Genomic DNA, 23,654 nt, shown 5'->3' with positions numbered 1-23,654 from the left:
TAGTCACCTGGAGCCTCAGCTGGGACTGGAATGTTTAAGATGCCCTCTCATATTTGAGAGTGCCTGTCCACTTGTCTTTTTATCATGGTGTATCCTAAGCTTCTCTCTCTTTTTTTTTTTTTTTTTTTGTTATTGGTGGTGCTGGGGATTGAACCCGGGGCTTTGTGCATACAAGGCAAGCACTCTACTAACTGAGCTATATCCTCAGCCCTAACCTAAGCTTCTTTATTGAATGGTAACTGGCTTTCAAGAATGAGCATTCCAACTGAAAGTTCCAGTGTACAAACTTATTAAATTTCTGTTTGCATTACACTTGACTTTTTGTCAATCTAAAACAAGTGACAGGGCCAAGCACAGTTTCTGAGGAAGGGAACTAGTCACACAAGATCCTGAATACCTGAAAGCATGATCTAATGTAATAGTCTCCCACAACTGACATACCATTCTCAATGGTAAGCACTGTATTTAAAGATTATACTGTATGTGTATATTATGCATGTATTTTAATAGTTTCCCTAAAGTTAATACACTTATTTTTAGTAAGCTTTTCCTTTGACAAAAATTATGTATGAGTTTGTATATTTCATAACATATACACACGACTTGTTATCCTAAATAAATTTAATACAGAATTTTAGCATATTAGTTTCTTTTGTGTTACTGTAAATCACCTCAAAAAATATAAGAGAAAAACAAGGAATAGAAACAAAGGGATAGTGCTGGATATGCTATCTAATTGTTCTTTAGAATTTTACGGTTATAATCTCAATTCCTAGTTTATATAACTACTAGTAAAAAGTAACATTGAACTGGATGGAGTCAGGAAACTTAGATTCTGGTTCAGGCATCAATAGTAGATATAGTTAATAATTTGCATTTTAGAATTTAATCATTTATTTGATATTTGAAGATATAATTGGCAGCAGGTTTTCTTCTCTTTTAGTGGTATGTAAGATAATGATGTAACTTATTATTTTGAATATTTTGTATTAAATACACTAATCTCAGTGGAATTAGATAAGTTATTTAATTACTTTCTGCCTCGGGATATAGAAATACATGATACAACTTTCAATGTAGGTAAAGAGAGACTGCAGAGAATATTTTAGGTATACTTTTTATTTTATATTTACTGTTTTTTTCTTTTTCTTTTCTTTTTCTCTTATATTGGGATTGAACCCAGGGTTGCTCTCCTACTGAGCTACATCCCTGACCCCCTGTTTTTGTATTTTGAGACAGGGTCTCTAAGTTCCTGAAGCTTGTGGTTCCTGCCTTAGCCTTTCATGTGGCTGGGATAACAAGCATGCACCATTGCACCCAGCATAATACTTTTAACTTTAAAAAATGAAAAAAGAAAATAGCAAAGGGATTGTGGGTTGTGTAGCTCAGTGGTAGGCCACTTAACCTAGCATGTGCAAGGTAATCAGGCCTTAGGAAAAAATGGGCTTGATTGTTTTGAGGCTTCATTAATGGTTTCTCTTCTGTGCTGTTATAAGCTTTGAATTCCATCTCCAGCACTGGGGACGCGGGGTGGGGGTGACTAAAAAAAAAGGGGGGGGGGAACGTAAAGATTTAAACAAACACAAAACTAAAGGGCTGGAGATGTAGCTCAGTGGTAAAAAGCCTGCCTAGAATGCATTGAGGCTCTGGGTTCAGTCCCCAGTACCACAAAACCAATTAATGTTTTATATAAACTCTCATATTTTAAAGTATGAAAAAGATAATATTTAGTTATTTAGTATTCACACACTAAAATGATCATTTATACTACTTATTACTATTTTGGATTCCATTATTATATCTAAAATAGCAAGAAAATAACATTTTTGAAGTTTTTGAAAGACACACTAATGGCAGGAAAAGATTATAAAATGATTTCGTAAAAATAGCTCCCCTCAACACCTCCCATAAGAGAATTAAATACAAATGCCATAAGGCATGCATTGTGTGTGCTTATTTTTTTCCCAGGCATCTAGAATGGCATTAGGAGAATGGAAAAAATAGTTACTCATATCATGTTTAGTTTTAGGAATTAATTTTCTAACAGAACTCCAGTTGGGAAATGCTCTTAGAGAATAACTTATTTATAAATACTATAAAATAGTTTTGGTATTAATTATACCACTGTATTGAAGAAGTAAATGTTAAGAAACTGTTGATTCTTACTCACATTACTAAAGGAAGGTTTCTGCCAAGTCATACTTGGTTTGCATTATTCTAGCAATTGGCTCCACTACTACTGCTGGATATTATATTATGAAAAGTGAAAACAGTGATGGTGTTGATAAAAGATATCACTGTACTAAACACCTCCTGTTACTTTACTGGCTAATTTAATTTTCACCACATCCCTATGAAAGGTGGTTTCTTTTTTTTGTTTGTTTGTTTTTGTGCTCTGTATCAAGCTCAGGAACTCTTGCATGGTAGGCAAGGAACAGCTCTACCACTTAGGTATGCCTACCCAGCCAGTTTTTTTTTTTTTTTTATGAAAGAGAAAACCCAGCCACAGAATATAGAACTTGATGAGGTTAATCAGTTAGGGGTCATTTAGCAGTCTGACTTTTAAACCTCTACTCTTTTTTTTTTTTAAATATTTTTTAAAATTTATTTCTTAGTTTTAGGTGGACACAATATCTTTATTTTTATGTGGTGCTGAGGATTGAACCCAGTGCCCCATGCATGCTAGCGAGCACTCTACCACTGAGCCACAACTCCAGCCCCTGAAACTCTACTCTTAACCACTGCAGTTATTTGAAACTGTCTTATATATCACCAAACCAAAAGTGAAAATGTAAGTTTATAGAAAAGCATGAACTAAGAAGTCTTAATTTTTTTAAAAAGTCTTTATTTTAAAATTAGTTTCAATATTAATTTGTGAGGTTTTCAGCATAGTGGTGGCTAAAAGTGGAATAATTTTTTTTAAGTTATTCTCTAGTTTATACTTTACACTAATTGACATTGTAATAGACATTGGGAAGATTTTATCAATATATCATTAATATTATACATAATTATTCTGTTAATATATTTTATGAATAAATAATAATAAATTTTCCTCAAGGGAAGATAAACTCTGTATATAGGAAACATTCAAAATTATGTACTTTGTGTTCTTCTTTTTGAAAGGATGCTTTTTATTCAGTATTCATTTAGGATTTCCTATAAAAGGATGTCTTTATTATAATTATTTTTTTAATCTGGAAGAGGAAAAGCATTGAGAGCTGTAGATTATTACTATTTTTAGAATTCGATTAATTTGTATATTTTGTTGGTTTTCTCATAATAAATCCTACTATCAGTTTATGAACCTTAAAAATAGTAACCTTAGTACAAGTCATTAATAGTGTATTAGAACACAATTTAATCATTTAAAGAATGAGGAGGGAGAAAGTGTTGACTAATAGAAGAATAAAAATACAGGGTTGCAGTTTTATTTTTTGTTTTTAAATCATGACTTCTTGAGTATAGTAAGGTGTTTACTGGTTTTTAGAAAACAGATATGATTGATTTTCTCATTTCTTGATAGAAAGCAATTGAACTGAATCCTAAAGATGCCACCTCAGTTCACCTGATGGGTGTTTGGTAAGCAATCTTTTTTAATGTTTCAGTGCTATTTACCACTATTGTAATTCATATTTAGCATATACAAAACAAGATATAAAACATTTTAAAACATTCAGCAGAGTTCAGAGTATTAAATCCATGTATTGTTAAAACAGACTAAATTTGATTATGATCATGTTAAACATTGCTATTCGAGTCACTTAGAAACATGTACTTAAAACTAAAAATGATCTTAAAACTCTTTGTAGACCTTTAAATTCCCTTTCTTGGGAAATTCACTATGTTAAATGGTGATTGAATTAATCTTAACTACATTGTTATAGTAGGATACCTTAAGAGAAACTTTGCATCTTCAAAATATCTTAAATATAGTCTTGATTAATCTGGGAAACACTATAATATCTTTCTTTCCATTTCAGTGTGATCTTGTGTCCAATATGGGTTATTATTTCACTGATATGAGGGTACACCAATATGTTAAATATTTGTTGGCTCTGGTATATAGCTGACATATATGGTATATAGAGTCCATAGAGATGACAGGTTAGCACTGTTTCCTTTGGATATAGTGTGCAGAGTTAAATATTTGTTTTTATTATCAACTGAAAAGGTAGGGCTAGAGATGTTGCCCGGTGGTAGAGTGCTTGTCTGGCATGCATGAAGCCTGGGGTTTGATTCCCAACATGGGGGAAAAAATTCTTAAAAAGGGATAACAATGTAAATAGTCCTGTATCAGACTCTTCTAAAATAGAAGTAAATATTTTCCAGGATGAAGGACATATTAAACTACCAAGGATTAATGACAGAGGTACACTCACTTATTAAGCAAACATGAGATATAGTCTCTGCCTCAAGAAATTTAGACCTTAGTCAAAGATCTAAAACTTCTCCCGCCTCCACTTTTATCAGAAAGTGTAAAGGTCAGTCGTTTGCTTCACCCCTTTAAAAAAGGATTTAAATTGTTGGTTGTTATTGTTGTTCATGCATATCATGTTTTGTCATTTTTCTTGGGTAAGTTTTTTAACTCCTTTGAATTTTCTTAATTTGTAAAAAGGAGTAAGGATCCTGTCTCATTTGTTATAAGGAATAGATGAGAGATAAACATTTAGCCTACCACCTGGAACAAAATGAATACTCAGTGGTAGTGATACATTGTACCATCATTACTTATACTATTGCTTACTTTTTATATTTAATTATAAAATATGCCCTAATTAATGGATCAGGTCAATCCTAGATAATTTAGTATGAATATTAACCAACTGGATATCATGTAAAACACAAAATGATTAAAGGTCCAATAAATTTTTTTTTATAATACTGTTGATGTTTAGTTATTTTTAAGTAAAAAAAAAATATAATTTGAATGTGTAATGCTATTTTATTTCCCTTAGGTGCTATACATTTGCTGAAATGCCTTGGTATCAAAGAAGAATTGCTAAAATGCTGTTTGCAACTCCTCCTAGTTCCACTTATGAGGAGGTAGTGTGATGTCCTTTGTTAAGTTAGTACCTATTTCTTAACTAAAGCACCATTCTACAGTGTCCACACACATGGAGATCTTATTCAGTGAGGGACTTGAGCAAGTTTCTAAAGGCTTATACTTATTATTCATGACTGGTGAGTGCTTTTTTCCCCCTTTTAGGCAGGCAACTGATAATTCTGGTATATTGTCAGCTAAAATAGCTCATGGCTAAAATCTGCCTTGATTTTCTATTTGAAAGCTATACCATATAAAAGTCAAAAAATAGAAATATAGCAGCTGTTAACCTGGCTTGTATTCTGTACAACAACAGAGTCATTTAGGAAAATAGAGATCATATTTGAATTGATAAGAATAATAATTATAACTTTTTATAAAAGTGTATGAAAGTCTCATATTCTGTTTTCAAGGCCTTTTGCTTTTCCTGTTAAAATGTGAAAGGGATTACTAGGTAAACATCCTTCTATTTTTGCTTTTGTTTGGTGCTAGGGATTGAACCTAGGAACTTGTATGTGCTAAGTGGGTACTATACCCCTAAACTACATACACTCCCAGCCCTGTGAAAACATCTTGAGTTAAGCAAAAATTTCAGTATGAAGAAATAGGCAGTTGGAAAGTTCTTCTAGTACTTGTCTCTTAGGAGGTTGTTTTGGTTGTTATTTCATTTTTTTGTTTGTTTTCTTTTTACTCTTGGGACCAAATTATAGTATAAATTTGTTGTAAAGAATATTTAAATGTATAGCTAGAATACAGCTGGGAAATATTATTACTAAAAAGAATACATTATTAGGAAAAATATATTCAGTCAGCTCTACTATAACAGATTTTTATGTTTCTAAGAAACAAAATGTCTTGGATAATGCATTATAGGTTTTTTGTCTTCGTTCTTTTTATTTTTTTGAGACCAGGTCTCACTGTGATGCCTACGCTGGCCTTAAAATTGAGTTCCTCCTGCCTCAGCCTCCTACGTATGTAGAATTACAGGAGTATACCAGTGTGCTTGCCTTAAATAATGCACTGTAGAAATAGTAGTTTAAGTGGGACAAAAGGATTAGCAGAGAATTTCAGATTCACAGTGGACTTTTTAAAAAAGTCACTGGGGGGCTGGGGTTGTGGCTCAGCAGCAGAGCGCTCATCTCGCACACACGAGACCCTAGGTTCCATCCTCAGCACCACATAAAAAATAAATGAGTGAAATAAAGATATTGTGCCCAACTACAACTAAAAAATAAATATTTAAAAAAAAAAAGTCACTGGTATGGGAATTGGGAGTGTGGCTTTAACGATAAACACATACCTAGCACAAGTAAGACCCCAGATTTTTCCCCAGCACCATAAAAACAAAATCCAAACAAACCAATTACGCTGGTGAAACCTATTATTGCTCAGTACCTTCAGCTTTTGATTTTGAAATGGTTTTTACTAGAAGTCACTGGTAGGACTGCTAGGGTCAAAAAGCTAAGTAACGATGATGGATTTTCTTCTGTGCATGATAATTTGATCTAAATTTTCAAGAGCAACTATATTATTACTAGAAGTGGTCCACATATGCTAATTCTCTGATGATTTAATAGTATTGTGTTCAGTTTGTCTATGTTAATCTCACTGTTGAAGAATAAGATCGTTATTTTAAGGTAATTTACTTCCTGACTTATATTTAGTATAGGAATAGATTATTGAGAAAATGCTTTTTAAAAATATTTGGTCTACTTTAATCCTTTTTCTTTTCTTTTTTTTCTTTCTTTTTTTTTTTTTTGTGGTTTTAACAGGCCTTGGGCTACTTTCATAGGGCAGAACAAGGTAACATTTTTTAATTTCACATTTTACTATAATTAAAATTGTATGAATGCTAAATATGTAATAGGGATTTTTTAAAGAGAGATAAGTTATTCATTCTGTTATACTATTTTTTGCACAAGACATAAAACAAATTTTAAAGTTTTTTTTTGTTTGTTTTTGGTACAATGGATTGAACCCAGAGGCATTTAACCACTGAGCCCCCTCCCCAGCCCTTTTTATTTTTTATTTTGAGATTGTCTCAGTAAGTTGCTGAGGCTGGCCTTGAACCTGGAATCCTTTTGCCTCAGCCCCTCAAGTCACTGAGATAACAGGCATGCGACGTTACATCCAGCCCTTTTTGCTTTTTTACTTCAAGACATCATCTTGCTAAATTGCTGAGGTTGGCCTATAATTTGTGATACTCCTGTCTCAGTCTCCTGAATTTCTGGTATTACAGGTGTGCACTATAATGCCTGGCTAAATTTTTGAAGTCTTTAGTTAATGAAGCTCACCTGAAAAAGAAAATGTCACTACTGGGAGGGAAAAGGAAAGCACTATTTGTGGCTTCAGAACACTAGCTGCTTGCTGCCTTCCAAACCACAGTGGTTTCTGACGTTGCTTCCTGGCCTCAAAGAACTCCAGAGGAAGTTTTGAAACAAGCTGTTCTGTTTTCAAGAGCCAGCTGACTTTGGGGTTGTCTTTTGGGTACAGATGGGGAATAGTTTACGGACGATGTCTCAACTGAATAGCTTCTGTTTCTATAAGCTACTGCTGGGTATTATGCTGAGCCTTTTTATTTATTTATTTTTTTATTTCTGTGTATACTGTATTTTTGTAAGCATTTTGCAAAGTGATGTTGTTTGTGTGCAAGAAAAAAACTGTTGGGCAATTTCTGTTACAAGGATCTGATTTCATTTTGAAAGTCAGGTTTATCTTGAAATTTTTGTATTTTGGTTATGATTACTGGTTTGGGACATCTAATGAAAGATTTCTCAAACAAAAAGAGAAAAATACCACTACTGAATTTAGAGCTGTAATTCAGGAATGGTTCTTAATGTAATTCAGCCTTCCTTTTGAGAGGATGCCTAGATAGGTTAAGTATTTTATTTGATATTATACAGTTAAATTAGACACACTTAAATGGGAATTCTGGTTTTAAACCAGGCTGATTTTGTTGAGTTGCAGAATATTCTTTGTGAAAAAGTGTTTCTTGTTTTTTTATTTTGAAAAAATTACTAGCCTTACTGCTACAAGCCAATCCTACAAATTTATCCTTTTTAATACAAACAACATGAAAGTAAGGGATGTAAGTGTAAGTTGACTATAAATACACTATAAAAAGCAATGTAAATATATTTCTATAAAATTTGATCAGAAGATTCAGAAAACAGTGTTTATTAAGTTTGAGATTCTACACATGTACTTGTTCAAATGTTTCATCATTATAGGTTTTTAAAAAACATTTTCTAAAAATTACATTTGAGGGGCTGGGGCATGTGGCTCAGTGTCTGAGTGATTGCCTAGCACGAGTGAGACACTGGATTCAATCCTCAACACCACATAAAAAAAATAAAATAAAGGTATTATATCTATTTACAACTAAAAAAAAATTTTTTTAATTACATTTGAAAATGTTAATTATCTCTGATTCTTACTTTTTCTTTTGAAAATATCAGGTCATCAAAACAATTGTTTGGTTTTTTGATCCCAGTGTCTCACACATGCCGGGCAAGTGCTCTACTTCTGAGCCACAGCCCCAACCCCACAATTGTGAGTTTTTCAAAAGTATTTAAGCAGTGTAATAAGTTTCTCAAAGTTGGATTCCTGTACACTGATAATTCTTGTCTTTTTTTTTTTTTTTGAAAATGTTCTCTTTTTAAAAAATATATATTTTTAGTTGTTGATAGACCTTTATTTTAGTAATTCATTTATATGGTGTGCTGAGAATTGAACCCAGTGCCTCACACATGCTAGGCAAGCACTCTACCACTGAGACACAACCCCAGCCTAATTCTTCTTTTCTTCAAATTGAAAAAGTTATCACAAATTCCGTCAGCCAAGAATGCATTCCACTTTTTCTGTTAAAATCCTGTTCATCCTCCGAATCAGCTCAGGTATAATCTCTCAGATTAATTGCTTTTTTCCTTTGATTTTCTGTAGCACTTTGTTTTTGTGGTGCTAGGGATTGAACCCAGGGTCTTATGCATGTGAGGCAAGGACTCTACCAACTGAGCTATATCCTCAGCCCTTCTGTGTAGCACTTTGATCTTTATCTGGTAAAGCAGTTCTTCATTCTTACATAATGTGTTCATTTTTCACCTTTACATTGTAAATTCCAAAGGAAGAGAAACTTTCATTCTATTTCTATAGCTAAGTATAGCTGCCAATCAGAAAAGGCTGATCAAATTTACATATCATGATTTCATTCACTCATTACTAAATGTCCTAAATATGTTATTTTCCAGGCACTGTTCTAAGCACTTGGGAATATAGTAGGGAAAAGACATTTAAAAAGAAAGTTGCTGTTCTTATTATATGTCAGAAGCTTCAGCTTCTCATCTGAAAATAGAGATACCTATTTTATAAAATTGTTATAAAAATGAGATATGGTCTGCAGTGTAGTACCTAGCGCATAGCAGACATTCAGTAAATCCTGATTATTTTACAGATACTTGTTTGAGATAGGAACAAGAGAATACTAGTCTAATCACTTATTGACCATAAAATTTTTATTAATCGTACCAAAAAAATTAAACATTTAAAATAAAAGCAAGACTATTTATCTTGACCTAAGTGTATTTTTTCTTCTTGCGTACAGTGGATCCAAACTTCTACAGCAAAAACTTGCTTCTTTTAGGAAAGACATACTTGAAATTAAAGAACAAAAAGCTTGCTGCTTTCTGGCTAATGAAAGCCAAGGACTATCCAGCACACACAGAGGAAGATAAGCAGGTAAAAATAGCTTTAATATAGTAGTAGTAAGGTAGATAGATTTTCGTTGAAGTGTTGTTAAATACGGGTGAATTAAGAACTTTAATTGTCTAAATGCAAACATTGTTGAAAACACAGTAGTATTCACTTCAAATGTGAATTTATTTACAGTATGTTCGTTTCTACATAGTAACTATTTAGGTACTATCACCAAATAAATGTTAGTGGTTGTTTCGTGCAATAAAGAATTACTATCTTTGACATACAGATCAAATACATTTTTACTACATAAAAGTCTAGGAATATGTACTAATGTGAAAGAATTCTCTCAAGTCTTATCCAATCATTCCTGTCAAGAAATTTTATTTTTAAAATCATCTATCCCAGTTTTTAGAAACTCTGAGAAATGAGTCTACTTCAATTTCACATTCTCTAAGCTGTACTGTTTGTTTATAATGTATTTTTCCATTCTAGGTACAAACAGAAGCTACTCAGTTGCTTACAGGTTTGTGAAAAGAAATGAGACCTTTCAGGGAAGAAAATACATGAAATGCCCAATAAACGTTGCCTTTTATTTATAAAGATGATATGTTAATCATAACTGTTTTATGACTTTTCAGTTCTTCTAATGTCGTGACCATTTAACAGAATAAACTTACAAAATTCTAGGTTTCTTCACAAATAACAAGGTAAAAGTAGTAATTGCCATATTGTCCTAAGAGTGGTAGCAATAAATTTCCATGGCTCAGAGATTATTTTGTATCTTAGGACATCAATGTTGTAAAATGGTGTAAGATTTCTAAATACTAGGATGAGAAGGTATCAAGAAAAGAGTTTTGTGAAAGAGGTAGCATATAGGGGAGTGGATTTTCAAGTTGGATTTGATTTTCAGAGTTGCGATCTTACAGAGAAGGTGCAGTAAAAGTCAAATGATTAGAATGTTTAGGGTTCTTGGTTTAAGGTAGTTAAGTGGTGTATCTTGGAGCCAACCTGTGTAATAGCCATGTTCAGATTTTCTCAAATATCTTATACTTTAAAAATGCTTCTTAAAAATGTACTTTTCAAAACCAGTACCAAAGGCCATACATTGCATTTGATTTGCTGCTTAGTTGCTTTTATTCTAGACCATTTCCCCAGTCTTTTTCTTCTCACAACATTGACGTTTTGGAGAAGACAATGCAGTTCTTATCAATGTTGGCTCAAATAGATTGACCCCATTGACCTCACTTTGAAAACTACTGTTCATTCTTATCTCAGGGACTCCATTTAATAATATATATATATTCAATCATTACCTGATTTTTATACTCATCCTGATTTTTATACTCATCCTGATTTTTAATTTGTTCCATTTTCTTAGCTCTTTTCATTTGTTTTCCATATCCCTTATATTTTGATTTTATATATTCTTCTTCAGACACTTTATATTTTTCACTTCTGAGATGCTTTTGTATTTTTTTCAGTTTTCCCCAGTTTTAATCCTCAGTCATTTCGCATCTTCATGTTTGTCCAGTTCTGAGTTTTTAAATTTCTAATTCAGGGTTTTTTTTTTCCCCATATTGGCAACTTAATTCATATTAACATATGGGGTTATAGAATTTTTTCTCCCTCCCATCTTCTTTTTTTCCAGAGCTGGGGTCTTCATACTTGCTAATTATTTTTTCAATTTTCTCAGTGACTTTGGATGTATTTTTCTAGGAGCGTGTGTATTTGTTAACAGCGATACTAGGAATTTGGGGGGGTTGGGGATAGTACAAGAATAACTGGGTAGAGTGTAGCTAATGGTAGAGCATGTACTTATCATGAACAAGGCCCTGGGTCATTCCCTCCAGTGCGCGCATGCACACACACCTGCAATAAGTTGTTTTGTGAAATGGGTTATCTTTAACAAAGCCTTTTATGGATGGGAGCATATATATTCTGATACTTGATACAGCTTTCAAATAGATTTTTATTTTGAAAGAATTAATAGATTCATAATAGTACAAAGGAGTCCTATGTACTGTTCTTCCAGTGGTATAGTTAAGATCCACTATAGTTACAGTTCTTAAATAACTCTACCACCAAACTAGGAAATTGACATTGGTACAATCCACAGACCTTATTCAGATTTTACTTGTCAAAGAATTACTTGTATGTATAGTTTAAGAATGTCAAAAAAATGGAGTCACTGTATGGGACCTTTTGAGATTATCCTCCTCTTCCACTCTTTGAGATCCATCCAAGTTCTATCTGTAGTTTCTTTTTGCTGTCGATGCATATTTGATTAGATGGATGTACCAGTTCATTTGACGACTCACTGAAGGACACTTAGGCTTTTTCCAGTTTTTAAGTATTAAAAATATAGCTATGAACATTACATGGAAGTTTTTTATCAACATTAATTTTATCTCCAGAGTGTGGTTGCTAGGTCCTTTAAGGAGCTTTTAACTTCCTTTTCCTCATTACTTGGGAATAGCTTCCTTCTCTAAGATTTGATGCCTTTCCATATTTCTGATTCTGGGTACTTTCAAAGTCTTCCATTTGACTCCAGGATCCTGACTTGTTCTTGATGTTTCCTTATTCAGGGTGTGGTGAGACACACTATGTCTGGAGTCCGTTACATTCTCTTTCCTGTGCATTCTCCACTTGAATATTCTTTTATGCATTCCAGAGATGAATATGCTGGTTTAAGAAGCTTATTTCTCCACATACTTGTTTACAGAATTTATAACCTCTCCTGTGATAACCTCTCCTGTTTTTTTTTTCCCTTCCTTTTGAGGATATGAGAAGAAACTTGAATTTAGAAAAATGTGGCCATGATACTGTAAGAACCTGAGAGCTCTCACTTCTTGACAAAGAAATTTTCCCAACTGAATTTCTAATTATGGACTGGGGACTAGCTATGAATGTTCTAAAATGACTTCTCAGATTCACTGATGTCACCTATAAAGCAAACGTCCTTAAAACAAAAATACCAATCTCATGTAGTTGTGAGAATTAAGATTATACTTTTCATCAAAGATTTATAATGAGTATTAGTAAGTACTTTTAAAAAATACTGTTATCACCTGTATTTTCCTTGGTTGAGACTGGGGAGAGAAATTTTGGAATTCAGGACATGCCACTTTGAACTTAGAAGAGTTGGCTTCAAGCTTGGTGTTTTAAGTTCAACAGACTAAGGGGGAAATGTTCTAGAACTTTTATTTTCACAATCTCATACTTTAATAAATTTGCTTTATTTCTGAATTAATCTAGATCATTTTAGATTCAGTCAACTGTAAAGCCGAATTCGGTCAGCATTATTTTATTCACCATTAATGCAGGAACCACAAGTGCAAAACAGGGCCATGTTGGGTCTCATCTGAGATGGTATTCTAATCTGTGTAGAAAACCTACAAAAACTTTCTAAGAACCATCATCTCTCCAAATGACAGCTCAGGGTCCTCATAAGAGATATGTACTTTCAAGAGTTCCACATGCAGGAAAGCACATATGTAGAACTTCCTATTTCATATCTAGAGTTCTCTGAGTTATGGATGCAACTTAACAATTGAAGTAATTTTTAGTAGACTAAACTTACCTGGCAATATTGTTAACATCACCATCCTATCTAGTTTTCAGGGTAAGAAGAGTTAGGCAGATAATTTAAGTCAATAGGGTAAAGGTTAACGTTAGAAGGAAGTACAGAAAAAGTAAACATTGATAGCTTCTTTCTTGGAAGACAGTTGACCTGATTGTTGGGATTGTGCTGGATCTGTGACCCATTTCTGGGTTCAGTTTATTAGTGGTGGAGGGAAATGCCACAAAAATGAAGTAACAATGTGAGATGGCCTCTGAACTCCCTCTTTCTCTCCCATTTCCTCATGAGTTGTGTTCAGGCACAAGGAGCCTTAAATACTTTTAATTTCTTTCTGGTTGGTCCAGCTCAGAACAGATGATAAGGGAGGAGAGAGGTAAGAGATGTAGGCCACATTTTTGTGGGTTTTTTTTTTCTCCCCATGACTATCACTAAATAGATAAGTCTAGACAGCTTTGTTTGTAAATCTGGTATCTATAATTGCCTCTAAAGGTCCTGCTGAGGTCTCCAAACTAGTCTTCTCCAGTTAGCTGGTTTGATCTCTGTAGCCTTACCTGTTGTATAGTTAATTCTTACTCAGGGGAGCGTCTCCCTGAAACTAGCTGAATGCCACCTTCTTCAGTCAAATCTGCTAAATTATATTCTCAGATATCACTGCTGAATGGTAGTCAATAACTTCTTAGTTCATGTGGCAGTGCTACCATTGGTGTCTTTTTATCTGGAATGATTTAATAAGTCCTTTTGAGGGACTGGTCACCCTGTATTTCATAGCTTGTCATACATTAAATTTTTTTAGTATTTATTTTTTAGGTGTAGATGGGCTGCCTTTATTTTTTTGTAGTGCTTAGGATCGAACCTGGGTTCCACCCGTGCTAGGCGAGCACTCTACCGCTGAGCCACAATCCCAGCCCCATTAATTTTTTTAAAATAATTCTTTAGATTTGAAAAAAAAAAAACAGCATGTTTTTGGTTAGGATTTGGAAATGAGTCTTCAACTATGTGAGTCAGCTGCCTTTATTTCATCTTTACTGTGAATTCCTGAATTAAAAAAAAAAAAGCAGAATACAAGCTAATATGTAGAAAAATAAAAATTTTGGCAAAACAAAAACTAGTATATAATATATATGAAGTTAGACTGTATACTAGTGTTTCCCATATGCACTTAATGGTGGAATATTTACAGGCAGCACATTCAAATAAGTCATTTCCCAATATTATAAAATAATCTGAGTTAATGAAATTTACGGTGCATACTGAAAGCATGAAACAAATTGAAAATTTTTTGATTTTATTAGGAAGCCCAGTTTGCTAAAAGCAATATTAACATTGGATTTTGTATTTTTGTAGTTAAGTAAATGTCCTCCTGAGTGAAAAGGTTTTTACATGCTTATTATAATTCAGATATAGAACTTTCATGAATTTGAGAGCAATGAAGATATTCAAACACTAATAAAAAATCATTATTCACCTATTTGAGTGTTCAAATGTTCATGTAACTTTTCAATGCATCTGGTTTTATTCAATGCCTCTGGTTTTACAAAACCAAAACTTTCAACACAAAAGTGCCAAAGTTCAAGTTACCTTTTTATATGTTCCTAAGTATCAAGTTGCATTAGTTTATTATTAAATTTGAACATCAAAGATTTATAAAACAGAAGTACGTAAGTGGCTGATTCTTTTAATTTCACAAATACCTAGCATCTCAAAATAACATGTAAACAAATCTCTATGCTGCTCAATGAATTTTTTCCAATCTGTGTAACAAACTAAATGTTATTGGATCTAGTACATGACTTCTATGTAAGTTATGGTTTCACTCAATGTATTACTGATGTAAGCAAAGAGTGGAAATTTTTTCAACTACTGTATTTATTTTAAAACAAAGTGACAAGTTCAAGCACCTGTCTTCAAAAAAGCCAGCAGCATTTTTTTTTATATACTCAAAGTAAGATTTGGCCTAAGCCCTTAATACCTTCCTGAACAGCCATGCAACTAAACACCCTCAGGAGATGTTACATAAGGGAGAACATGGAGCAATTTGCACTTTTTCCCTGGATAATAGAAACAAGGTAAAGCAAATTCAGATCTTTGTGAATGAACAGCTGTCATGTTTAATACACTTGGGGCTCTATAGAACTAGAGCCACTATCATATATGCTTATATAGATAATATACTTCTTATATTTAATAAAGTCTCTTGCTTGCTTCAAAATTTACTGATGATCTTTTTCCTGGTCAGTCATTTCAAGGGAACAATAAATAAAGTAGAAAATGATGAACTTTTGCATATTTCTGTGGAAGAACGGAAAACATTTATACTTTTGAGGTTCAGAAAATTCACTGTACAGAATGAACACCTTATATACACATCTGTGCAATTTTTCTTGGCTGGGGTATTTAAATGCAAGAGCTCCTCCAAGATAAGAAGCCACATTCATTCTTGTCCAAAGCCCTCTGTCTCTTCTATTGCAAAAAGAAGTTTTTCCTTTAGTTGTTCATAACTCTTATATGGTGGTAGATCCAAGCGATTAAAACTGAACAAAAACAAAAACAAAATCATATATTTTTAATAAAATAAACTGAAAATATTTCCAATACAGTAAAACACACCGAAAAGCTGAATGAACAGAAGTATGTTATGTATGTAAAAATTTTGCCAAACGTATTCTAACAATTCACTACTAATATTAGTATATTAGCATATTCAGATATCTTAGAGGAATCCATTCAAATTTAAGACCTATATTTTTTTTAAAAATTAATTTTTCCCAGAGAAAAATAGGATTATGTTGACTATAGCAATGTGGATAAAGATTCTGGAATTAAAAAAAATCATTAATCTTCTCTTTATTCTCTTTACTACTCCTATGTGTCATTAGTCCCCCTAAGTTCTCTTGTAATAGTCCATTTCTTTCACTCATTCATTCATTCTTTATTGAGAATCTTCATATGCTAGTGATATAGTGATGATTAAAAAAAAAAAGTCCTTTATGTTCTGGGGTGGAGATAGTCAATGAACAAATACATAGTTTTCTCAAGTTTCACCAATGAGATTATAACCTTTTCTATAATGACACTTTTAGTTCTGCTCAGATTCAATTCCTTTCTGGGACAAAATGATGAAAAACAAAAATATTGAAAATGCTTAAAATAACAACATACTGTTTCCAAAGGATAACATTTAATATTTTAGAACATGGCACTGACTAGCTATATTAGGATTTCAGTATCCAAAGTTTTGGTTCCCCCCTCTATTAGTCGGAGCCTTTCTGTAACTTCCCTTCCTCATGTGGAAATATTCCCCTCCCATGTAAGTTAGGAAAGCTGAAAAGAGCCTTTAAAAGGAAGCAACAGACTAAAATAGTGTGGTTCTCAGACCATATTATTCTCCTAGTATAAGCAGACCATATATTGCCCTCCCATTTAAATTATAAAAGTATCTGATAATGATTGAAGTCAGCAAGAAATATCATTTCAATAATCTTATAACCAAAGCAACCTGTTTCTTTCTAATTCTCTTCCATAATTTATATATACAGCCTTTGCCAAATTCTCTCATTTCTATCACCTAAATCTCTCCTATCTTCTCCCTGTTTATCATTTCTATTGCCACTACATCCTTGTGTATATCTCTTATTTGAATCACTAGAGAATTTCCTGCCTTCTAATCTGACACCCCCCCAACTTTTGTTAAGCTATTGTGAGTAAAGCTTTAGTGACGTTTTCATTTTTTTTTTCCCCTTTAAAAATTCTTCAGACACCTGTTTTATTTCTTGGGCAAATAATTACAAATGGAATTACCATTTATAGGTATACACACATATATGTACATGTTTATAATGATATTTGCATGTTTAACTTTATTTGAAGCATATCAGTTTACACTCCCACCTACAAAGAAGGAAAATTCACCAACAGATAATGTTGCTAATCTTTTCATTGTTGTTTTAATTTGGTCCTGTGAATGCTATGTAGTGTTACATTATAATGTTAATTTGTATTTCCCTAATATCTACTGATGATATCCCTATTTTTTAATTTACTTCTCAACATTCTGTCTAGTCAGAAATACTCTGCTAAACAGACAAACTAGTTTTTGGACTCTTTAAAAGCCTTTGTTTCCTCAAATAGCTATGGGAACAGAGGGGGTAGAATGACAGAAAAAAGCCTACCCTGTTTTTAGTATAGCCTCCATCGACTTATTTAATGTTCTCTAAGTATAGCACATTCTTTTCTTTTTCTATTTCTATGCTGTAATAGTTTCCTGGTCTATAATATCCTTTTCAGCTTATGAAATTCTAATTCATCAAGAATCGACCCAGACATTACAACTTCGTCCAAGAAGTTTACCTAGAGCATCTTTCACCTATCCATGAGCTCTTTTTATTTCTATTTTAGTGTTTATTTTCAACTAACTGGTTTCTCTCCTTAGACTCTAAAATCTACAAGGGTAGCATCAGCTAGCTCTGTATCCCTAAAACACTGATCTGATATGCATATTGCAGATATTTAGTGTTAAGCTGAAGAACATTAAGAAAGCAGATAATCTGAAAAAATACTAAAAAGTTTCTATTTTAAGATGTTAGCCATTATGTTTTGTGCTGTTTGATTATATTTAAGGTATGTATGGGGCACTGGGGATCAAACCCAGGACCTATTACTTGGCTGTATATTCCCACCCTTTTATTTATTTTTGGTGGCTTCAAACTTGTGATTCTCCTTACCTTCAGCCTCCCAAATTCCTGAGAATAGAAGCATAAGCCACTATGCCCAGCTGTGATGTTTTACAGGACAGACTTAATAAAAATCATTCATCTTTTATTGAGTACTTATTATGTAAATATGAAAGTACTAAGTTCTAATTCTTTTTTTTTTTTTTAGTGTGATGTGTATTATAAAAAAGAGAATGACCAACACATCTATTTCATCTGAAGGAACTGTATGCTAATTGGCTTACCAACTGTTTATAGCTTTCAGAAAGCTTAAAGCTCCTACCTCTCAAAACAAACCACTGGAGATGACAACAGTAGGACCCTGTGTCCTCTCTTCATCTGAGAATCATTAAGACTAATTTCATCACAGATTAAATCACTGCTTACCAGAGTCACTGATAAAAATCCAAGTCTTTCTGGATCATATATTTCCCCTTTTTTTGGCACCAGGGATCAAACCCAGGGTGCTTAACTACTAAGCCATATCACCAGCCTTTTTAATTTTGAGATAAGATAGATAAGTTGCTTAGGAGCTCACTAAGTTACTTAGGGCCTCCCTTAGTTGATGACGCTGGCTTTGAACTTTCGATCCTCCTGCCTCAGCCTCCCAAGTTGCTGGAATTACAGGCATGTGCCACCATGACCAGCATAGATGGTATATTTTCATCCAAATGCTCATCTCAATACTGATCTATTTCCCTTGGTTTGAATTAAACTCAACCTGTCTACCATTTCATATTTTTCATCTTATTGTTTTGAACTTCTATTTCATAGTCTCAATAGCTTCTTATCATAACTGAAATCCAGCTAAGTCTGAAACATGCCATTTCTTCTGTAGCCAATTAATAAAACTAGCCTGTTCTGAGGCACATAGTTGTATAGCCTATCTGCTGATTGCTTGGTTGTGCTCCTTCATTTACTGAAAGCTCTGGCACCTGGGGGCATAATCCTCTGATTTATATGGATACACACAACAATATGGCCTTCAAGTTCCTTGCTCTTTTGGCTTTTTGAGTTACTAACCCTAGGATCATAACTTGAACCTCACCACTACCAGTACATTTCTAATTAAAAAATCTTTTTCTCTGAAATAAGTTGGAAAGAAAAATGGTCAAAGAAAATGCCAGCCTATTAACCCATTATTACTTCACCATCCTATCCCATCCTCAGCTCTTCTGTCCTTTTTTCTTTATCTGCAGAACGTCATTATAATTAGAGATCTTATTCCATTGTTATAATCACAACTTTGCAAATAGTTTTAAATACTGTGTCTCTCCTTCTTTTGAATTAACTAATCAAAACTCAAATCCTGAATGAATTCCACCTTCTGTTTGTTCCTTGCACCTTAACAGTTAAAAATTGCTTGGGGGAAGGCTTGTGTTGTGGCTCAGCAGTAGAGCACTTGCCTAGCAAGTGAAGTCCTGGGTTCAATCCTCAGCACCACATAAAAATAAATAAAGGTATCATGTCCAACTACAACTAAAAAATAAATATTTTTTTAAAAATTGCTTGGGAAAAAAACCACACAATCTGGTAGATTGTTTTCATTTTAAATAAAGTAGTAAATCCAAGTGAACAATCCAATTACCCCATATTCAGCCTAATAAATACTTGTCTCTTTTCTGAAATGCTCAATTCTTTCTCCTTAGAAGATTTTATTTTCTTCATTCTTATCCAGTGACCTCACCTTATATTTTGAAAATACAGAAAAACCAAATGTTGATAACTATTTTCTCTTTACAAATTTAAAATCTTTCTAACTCCTCTACCTCAGCAATCTCTACCTCTATTGGATCTGCTCCTTGAATCCAGGGCAAAGGTTCTTAAATGTTTTTGGTCACAAGAACTCTTCACTCTAAAGGGCTTTTGTTTATGTGAATTATATTTATCAATATTTACCATAGAACTAAAAACAATTTAAAAATATTAATTTTAATTTTTAAATAAGAATGAATGCAATGACTATTTCCAAAAAACAGTGGATTGACGTTGTTTTACAGTGTTACAAATCTTTTTAAAATATCTGATCTAATAAAAAACATCTTGTGTGGGGTGGGGGGCTGAGGTTGTGGCTCAGTGGCAGAGCACTTGCCTCATACATGTGGGGCACTGGGTTCAATCGTCAGTGCCACATAAAAATAAATAAAATAAAAATATTGTGTCCATGTATAATTTTTTAAAATATTAAAGAAGAAAAAGAAAACATCTTGTGTATTCAATGGATCAGACTACATTATTTTGGATTAAGCATATGAAAATCTGAGTCAAGTATTTGAAAGTCTTATTTCATAGATAAGCAGTTAGAAAATGGAGATGTATTATAATCATCTTCAGATAAATGGATGATTCCTTAATAGTATATTTGATAAAGATATGGACAATATGGGTCCTGAAACCATATCAAAGAATACTTTGTTAAAAATCCACTGGTAGGGCTGGGATTGTGGATCAGTGGTAGAGCGCTCGCCTAGGACGGGAGCGATCCAGGTTTGATTCTCAGCACCACATAAAAATAAAGGCATTGTGTTGTGTCCATCTACAAAAAAAAAAAAAAAAAAGATTCATATTCATTCTCTCTTTCTCTCTCTCTTTCTCTTTTCTCTCTTTAAAAAAAAAAAAAAAAGATCCACCGATCTCTTGGGCTGGGATTGTGGCTCAGTGGTAGAGCACTCGCCTAGCACGGGTGGGACCTGGGTTCGATCCTCAGCACCACATAAAAATAAAGGCATTGTGTTGTGTCCATCTACACCAAAAAAAAAAGAAGTATTAAAAAAAAAAAAATCCACTGGTCTTTCTCACACCTTGAATAGATCTTTTTATCTAGGCATGATTGTGTAATATGCACTGATTATGTTATATTGCTAAATATTGGGTCACTTTAATAGAAAAAAATCCATTTTTACTAATACCACTAATCTTACCAGTCTTGGGAAGTAGTTAAGCTTATGGTGGCATATACAAAATTTCCAGAATTTTTATTTTTGCTCGAAACTTCAACTTTTATCACTGTCAACAAATATCTGTTGCTTTCCTTGAAGTGAGATAAGTTTACTTCATTACTTCTCAAGAAAATGCCAATACCCAAATTAAACATGGTTTGTTTGCCATTCTTTGAAATAAAAATAAATTCCATTAAAAAAAAGCAAGTTAGTTCAGCTTTTAATTTCAAAACAACTACCCAAGAGCTCTCCTTCAAGAAAAACCACCATTCTTTGGTATGCAGAAGTGCTGTATGCAGACTTTGTATTTTATGACACAACTATTGGACATAACTCAAGGATGAAGATTCAGTAAAAAATTTTAAAAAATTTCAGTGTCTCATAAAGATGAAAGTTCAATGAACCTAGCTTCCTGTTTCAGCTGCTTTGACTGCTATAGCTAGTTTCCCTGTATTCACGTGTACATCTGATTTCATCTCTAACCTATTCCCCAAATGATTCTTCTTCGATCCCATTACTTGTGATTTAAAACTCTTCAAAGGCTTCTGATTTTCCTTAGAATGGAATCTCAATTCTGTATAATAAGCAATAATGCTCCATGTGAATTAAGCCCCGACTTATATTTCCAAATTCTTTTCATCTCTGACTTACCAAGTCCAATCACACCAGACAGCTTTCATTTCCTTGTAATGAAATGGTTTCTTACTTCAGGGTTTTTGCTCACTCCACAGCATACTGGCTCAAAGAATGTTCTTCCCCAGTTTCTTCCTACAGTATACTATTTATCATACTCAAACATTACCCTTTCAAACATTACCCTTAATGACCCAATCCAGAGCAGGACCCCTCCAACTATTCCATAGTTACGTATCTGTTCACCTGTTTGTCACTTGTGCCCTACCATGGAGTGTAAAGTTCACAAAAGGTAAGGAAAAATGCAGCCTTACTCTGAATACTCTAAATATTTGTTGAATGAATGGAAACAGTTCTCAAGAATTTGTATTAACTAATAAACAGTAATTCTCACATGTTTAGTTGGAGAATGCTGTATTAATTAGTCTGTTATCAAAACTGAAATTCTGACCAATAATATATTATACAGGATCATACATATTTTTAAAAAGCAAAATATTCTGACTTTACCTTCCTGTTACAGGATTTTTAAACTTACCATGTATGGCTTCTTGGTAACCAGGTATCTTTTCCAACTTTTTCAATACAAAATTTTTGAGGCCCATTACTTCCTAAACCAGGAAAACAGGATAATATTTATCTGGTCCTTTACACTTTTGATTCTGACAACAGTTAAATACAGAACATATCACGTAGACATATGAATAATACAGTATAAACTAAAAGAAGAGATTTATAGTGTTCATTGCTTTTGTATTAGAAGCTTCTTGGTGCTGCAAATTTAGCAGTAAGAATTATACCACATAAAGATGAGGATTTCTTTTTTTTGAGGGGGGTGGTACCAGGGATTGAACTCAGGGACACTTGACCACTGAGCCTTATCCTCAGCCCTATTTTGTATTTTATTTAGAGACAGGGTCTCACTGAGTTGCTTAGCGCATTGCTTTTGCTGAAGCTGGCTTTGAACTTCTGATCCTCCTGTCTCAGCCTCCCAGGTCACTGGGATTACAGGCATGTACCACCGTGCCCAGCAAAGATTAGGATTTCTATAGCTTCTTACTCCCTTCACAATCAGCCCAGGAAGCTAAGTAGTGGCCATATGGGCTATATAAAGAGACACATTTTTGTCTTATAAACACTTTTGATATTAAAAGCTTTTTATAAGGAACCCATAATAGTAATCCTGAGGTTTATTAAGTTCATCATATGTCTAAAAGCCATTATCAATACAAAACTATCTACAGAAAAACTGCACTTACCCATGAGCTCAGCAAATCCTCCTAGTGGTAAGCGGCAGGTTCCAGTGACAAACTGCAGTAGTCGCATTCTTACTTCATTGTCTGTTTCTTTCACAAACTGTAACAAAACCAAATATATTTTAATATAATATAAATGCCAAATTCTCAAATATACATTAATACAAAATAAATGCAATGAAAACAGTTGAATAAATCAAATAATATTTAATACTGAAATTGATTAAAAGGATATGTGATTAAAAGACGGTTATAATATTTATTCAGCTTAGGCATCATGTTAAGTATATGTTAATCCTCACAAAAACACTACAGATTGGCCACCGTATCCATCTTACAGAGAAGAAATAAATGAGAAGCTTAGAAAGGTTGAGTTACTTGTCTAATATTATATCACTAAAAGGTGCAACTAGAATAGATGTCAGTGGATTATAATGTAACAGCTATCACCCACTGAGGGCTTCTGCCAAGCACTATGCCACATACTTCTCATTTAGACCTCACAGCAATTCTATGAGATAAGTTAGATCCTTAACATCACCACTGCACATGGCCTGTAGAGTGTAAATAACTTGTCGTTTTCAAACAGCTAATAAGTGGTAGAACTAACATTTGAGTTCAGGAATGGTTCACTTCTAAATCATTGTTATTCTTCCTTGAGTCAACTACCCTCTCCCTTTTAAGCTACAAAAAACATAGAACATTTCCCCGTTTCCACTCTGAAAAGTTTGTGGTATTTTCTGGCACTAAACATCTTCCCAACATTTTGTGTTTTATTATCTGAAAAAACAAATTGCA

At 33.3% G+C, this 23,654-nt stretch overlaps 2 protein-coding genes across 7 annotated transcripts in view; one reads left to right on the top strand and one right to left on the bottom strand.

Moving 5' to 3' along the window:
• The window catches only part of Rmdn1 (regulator of microtubule dynamics 1), a 74,837-nt gene that overhangs the window by 22,924 nt on the left and 28,259 nt on the right, over nucleotides 1–23,654 (top strand). For 2 of the 4 annotated variants that reach the window (XR_013088941.1, XM_076836227.1), the window contains exons 6-9: nucleotides 3,527–3,582; nucleotides 4,959–5,046; nucleotides 6,817–6,847; nucleotides 9,645–9,778. Coding sequence is in view for 3 of the 4 variants with exons in the window: in XM_076836227.1 (XP_076692342.1) it covers nucleotides 3,527–3,582; nucleotides 4,959–5,046; nucleotides 6,817–6,847; nucleotides 9,645–9,778 (309 nt within the window). In the remaining variant the exon portion in view is untranslated. Of the gene's footprint in view, nucleotides 1–3,526; nucleotides 3,583–4,958; nucleotides 5,047–6,816; nucleotides 6,848–7,283; nucleotides 9,615–9,644; nucleotides 9,779–10,231; nucleotides 10,359–23,654 lie in introns of those variants that run through there. The other 2 variants (XM_076836229.1, XM_076836230.1) reach the window with 2 other exon arrangements.
• Nucleotides 14,588–23,654, bottom strand: part of Wwp1 (WW domain containing E3 ubiquitin protein ligase 1) — a 103,358-nt gene continuing 94,291 nt past the window's right edge. For all 3 annotated transcript variants that reach the window (XM_076836224.1, XM_076836226.1, XM_076836225.1), the window contains 3 exons: nucleotides 22,860–22,956; nucleotides 22,139–22,211; nucleotides 14,588–15,850 (listed from right to left, as the gene is read on the bottom strand). In XM_076836224.1, coding sequence (XP_076692339.1) covers nucleotides 15,751–15,850; nucleotides 22,139–22,211; nucleotides 22,860–22,956 — 270 coding nt within the window. In that variant the 3' untranslated portion in view covers nucleotides 14,588–15,750. The remainder of the gene's footprint in view (nucleotides 15,851–22,138; nucleotides 22,212–22,859; nucleotides 22,957–23,654) is intronic.

Source organism: Callospermophilus lateralis, chromosome 16 (assembly GCF_048772815.1).
Source record: "Callospermophilus lateralis isolate mCalLat2 chromosome 16, mCalLat2.hap1, whole genome shotgun sequence".
In the NCBI taxonomy this organism is placed as follows: Eukaryota; Metazoa; Chordata; class Mammalia; order Rodentia; family Sciuridae; genus Callospermophilus; species Callospermophilus lateralis.
This window is presented reverse-complemented; position numbering and strand designations above follow the sequence as displayed.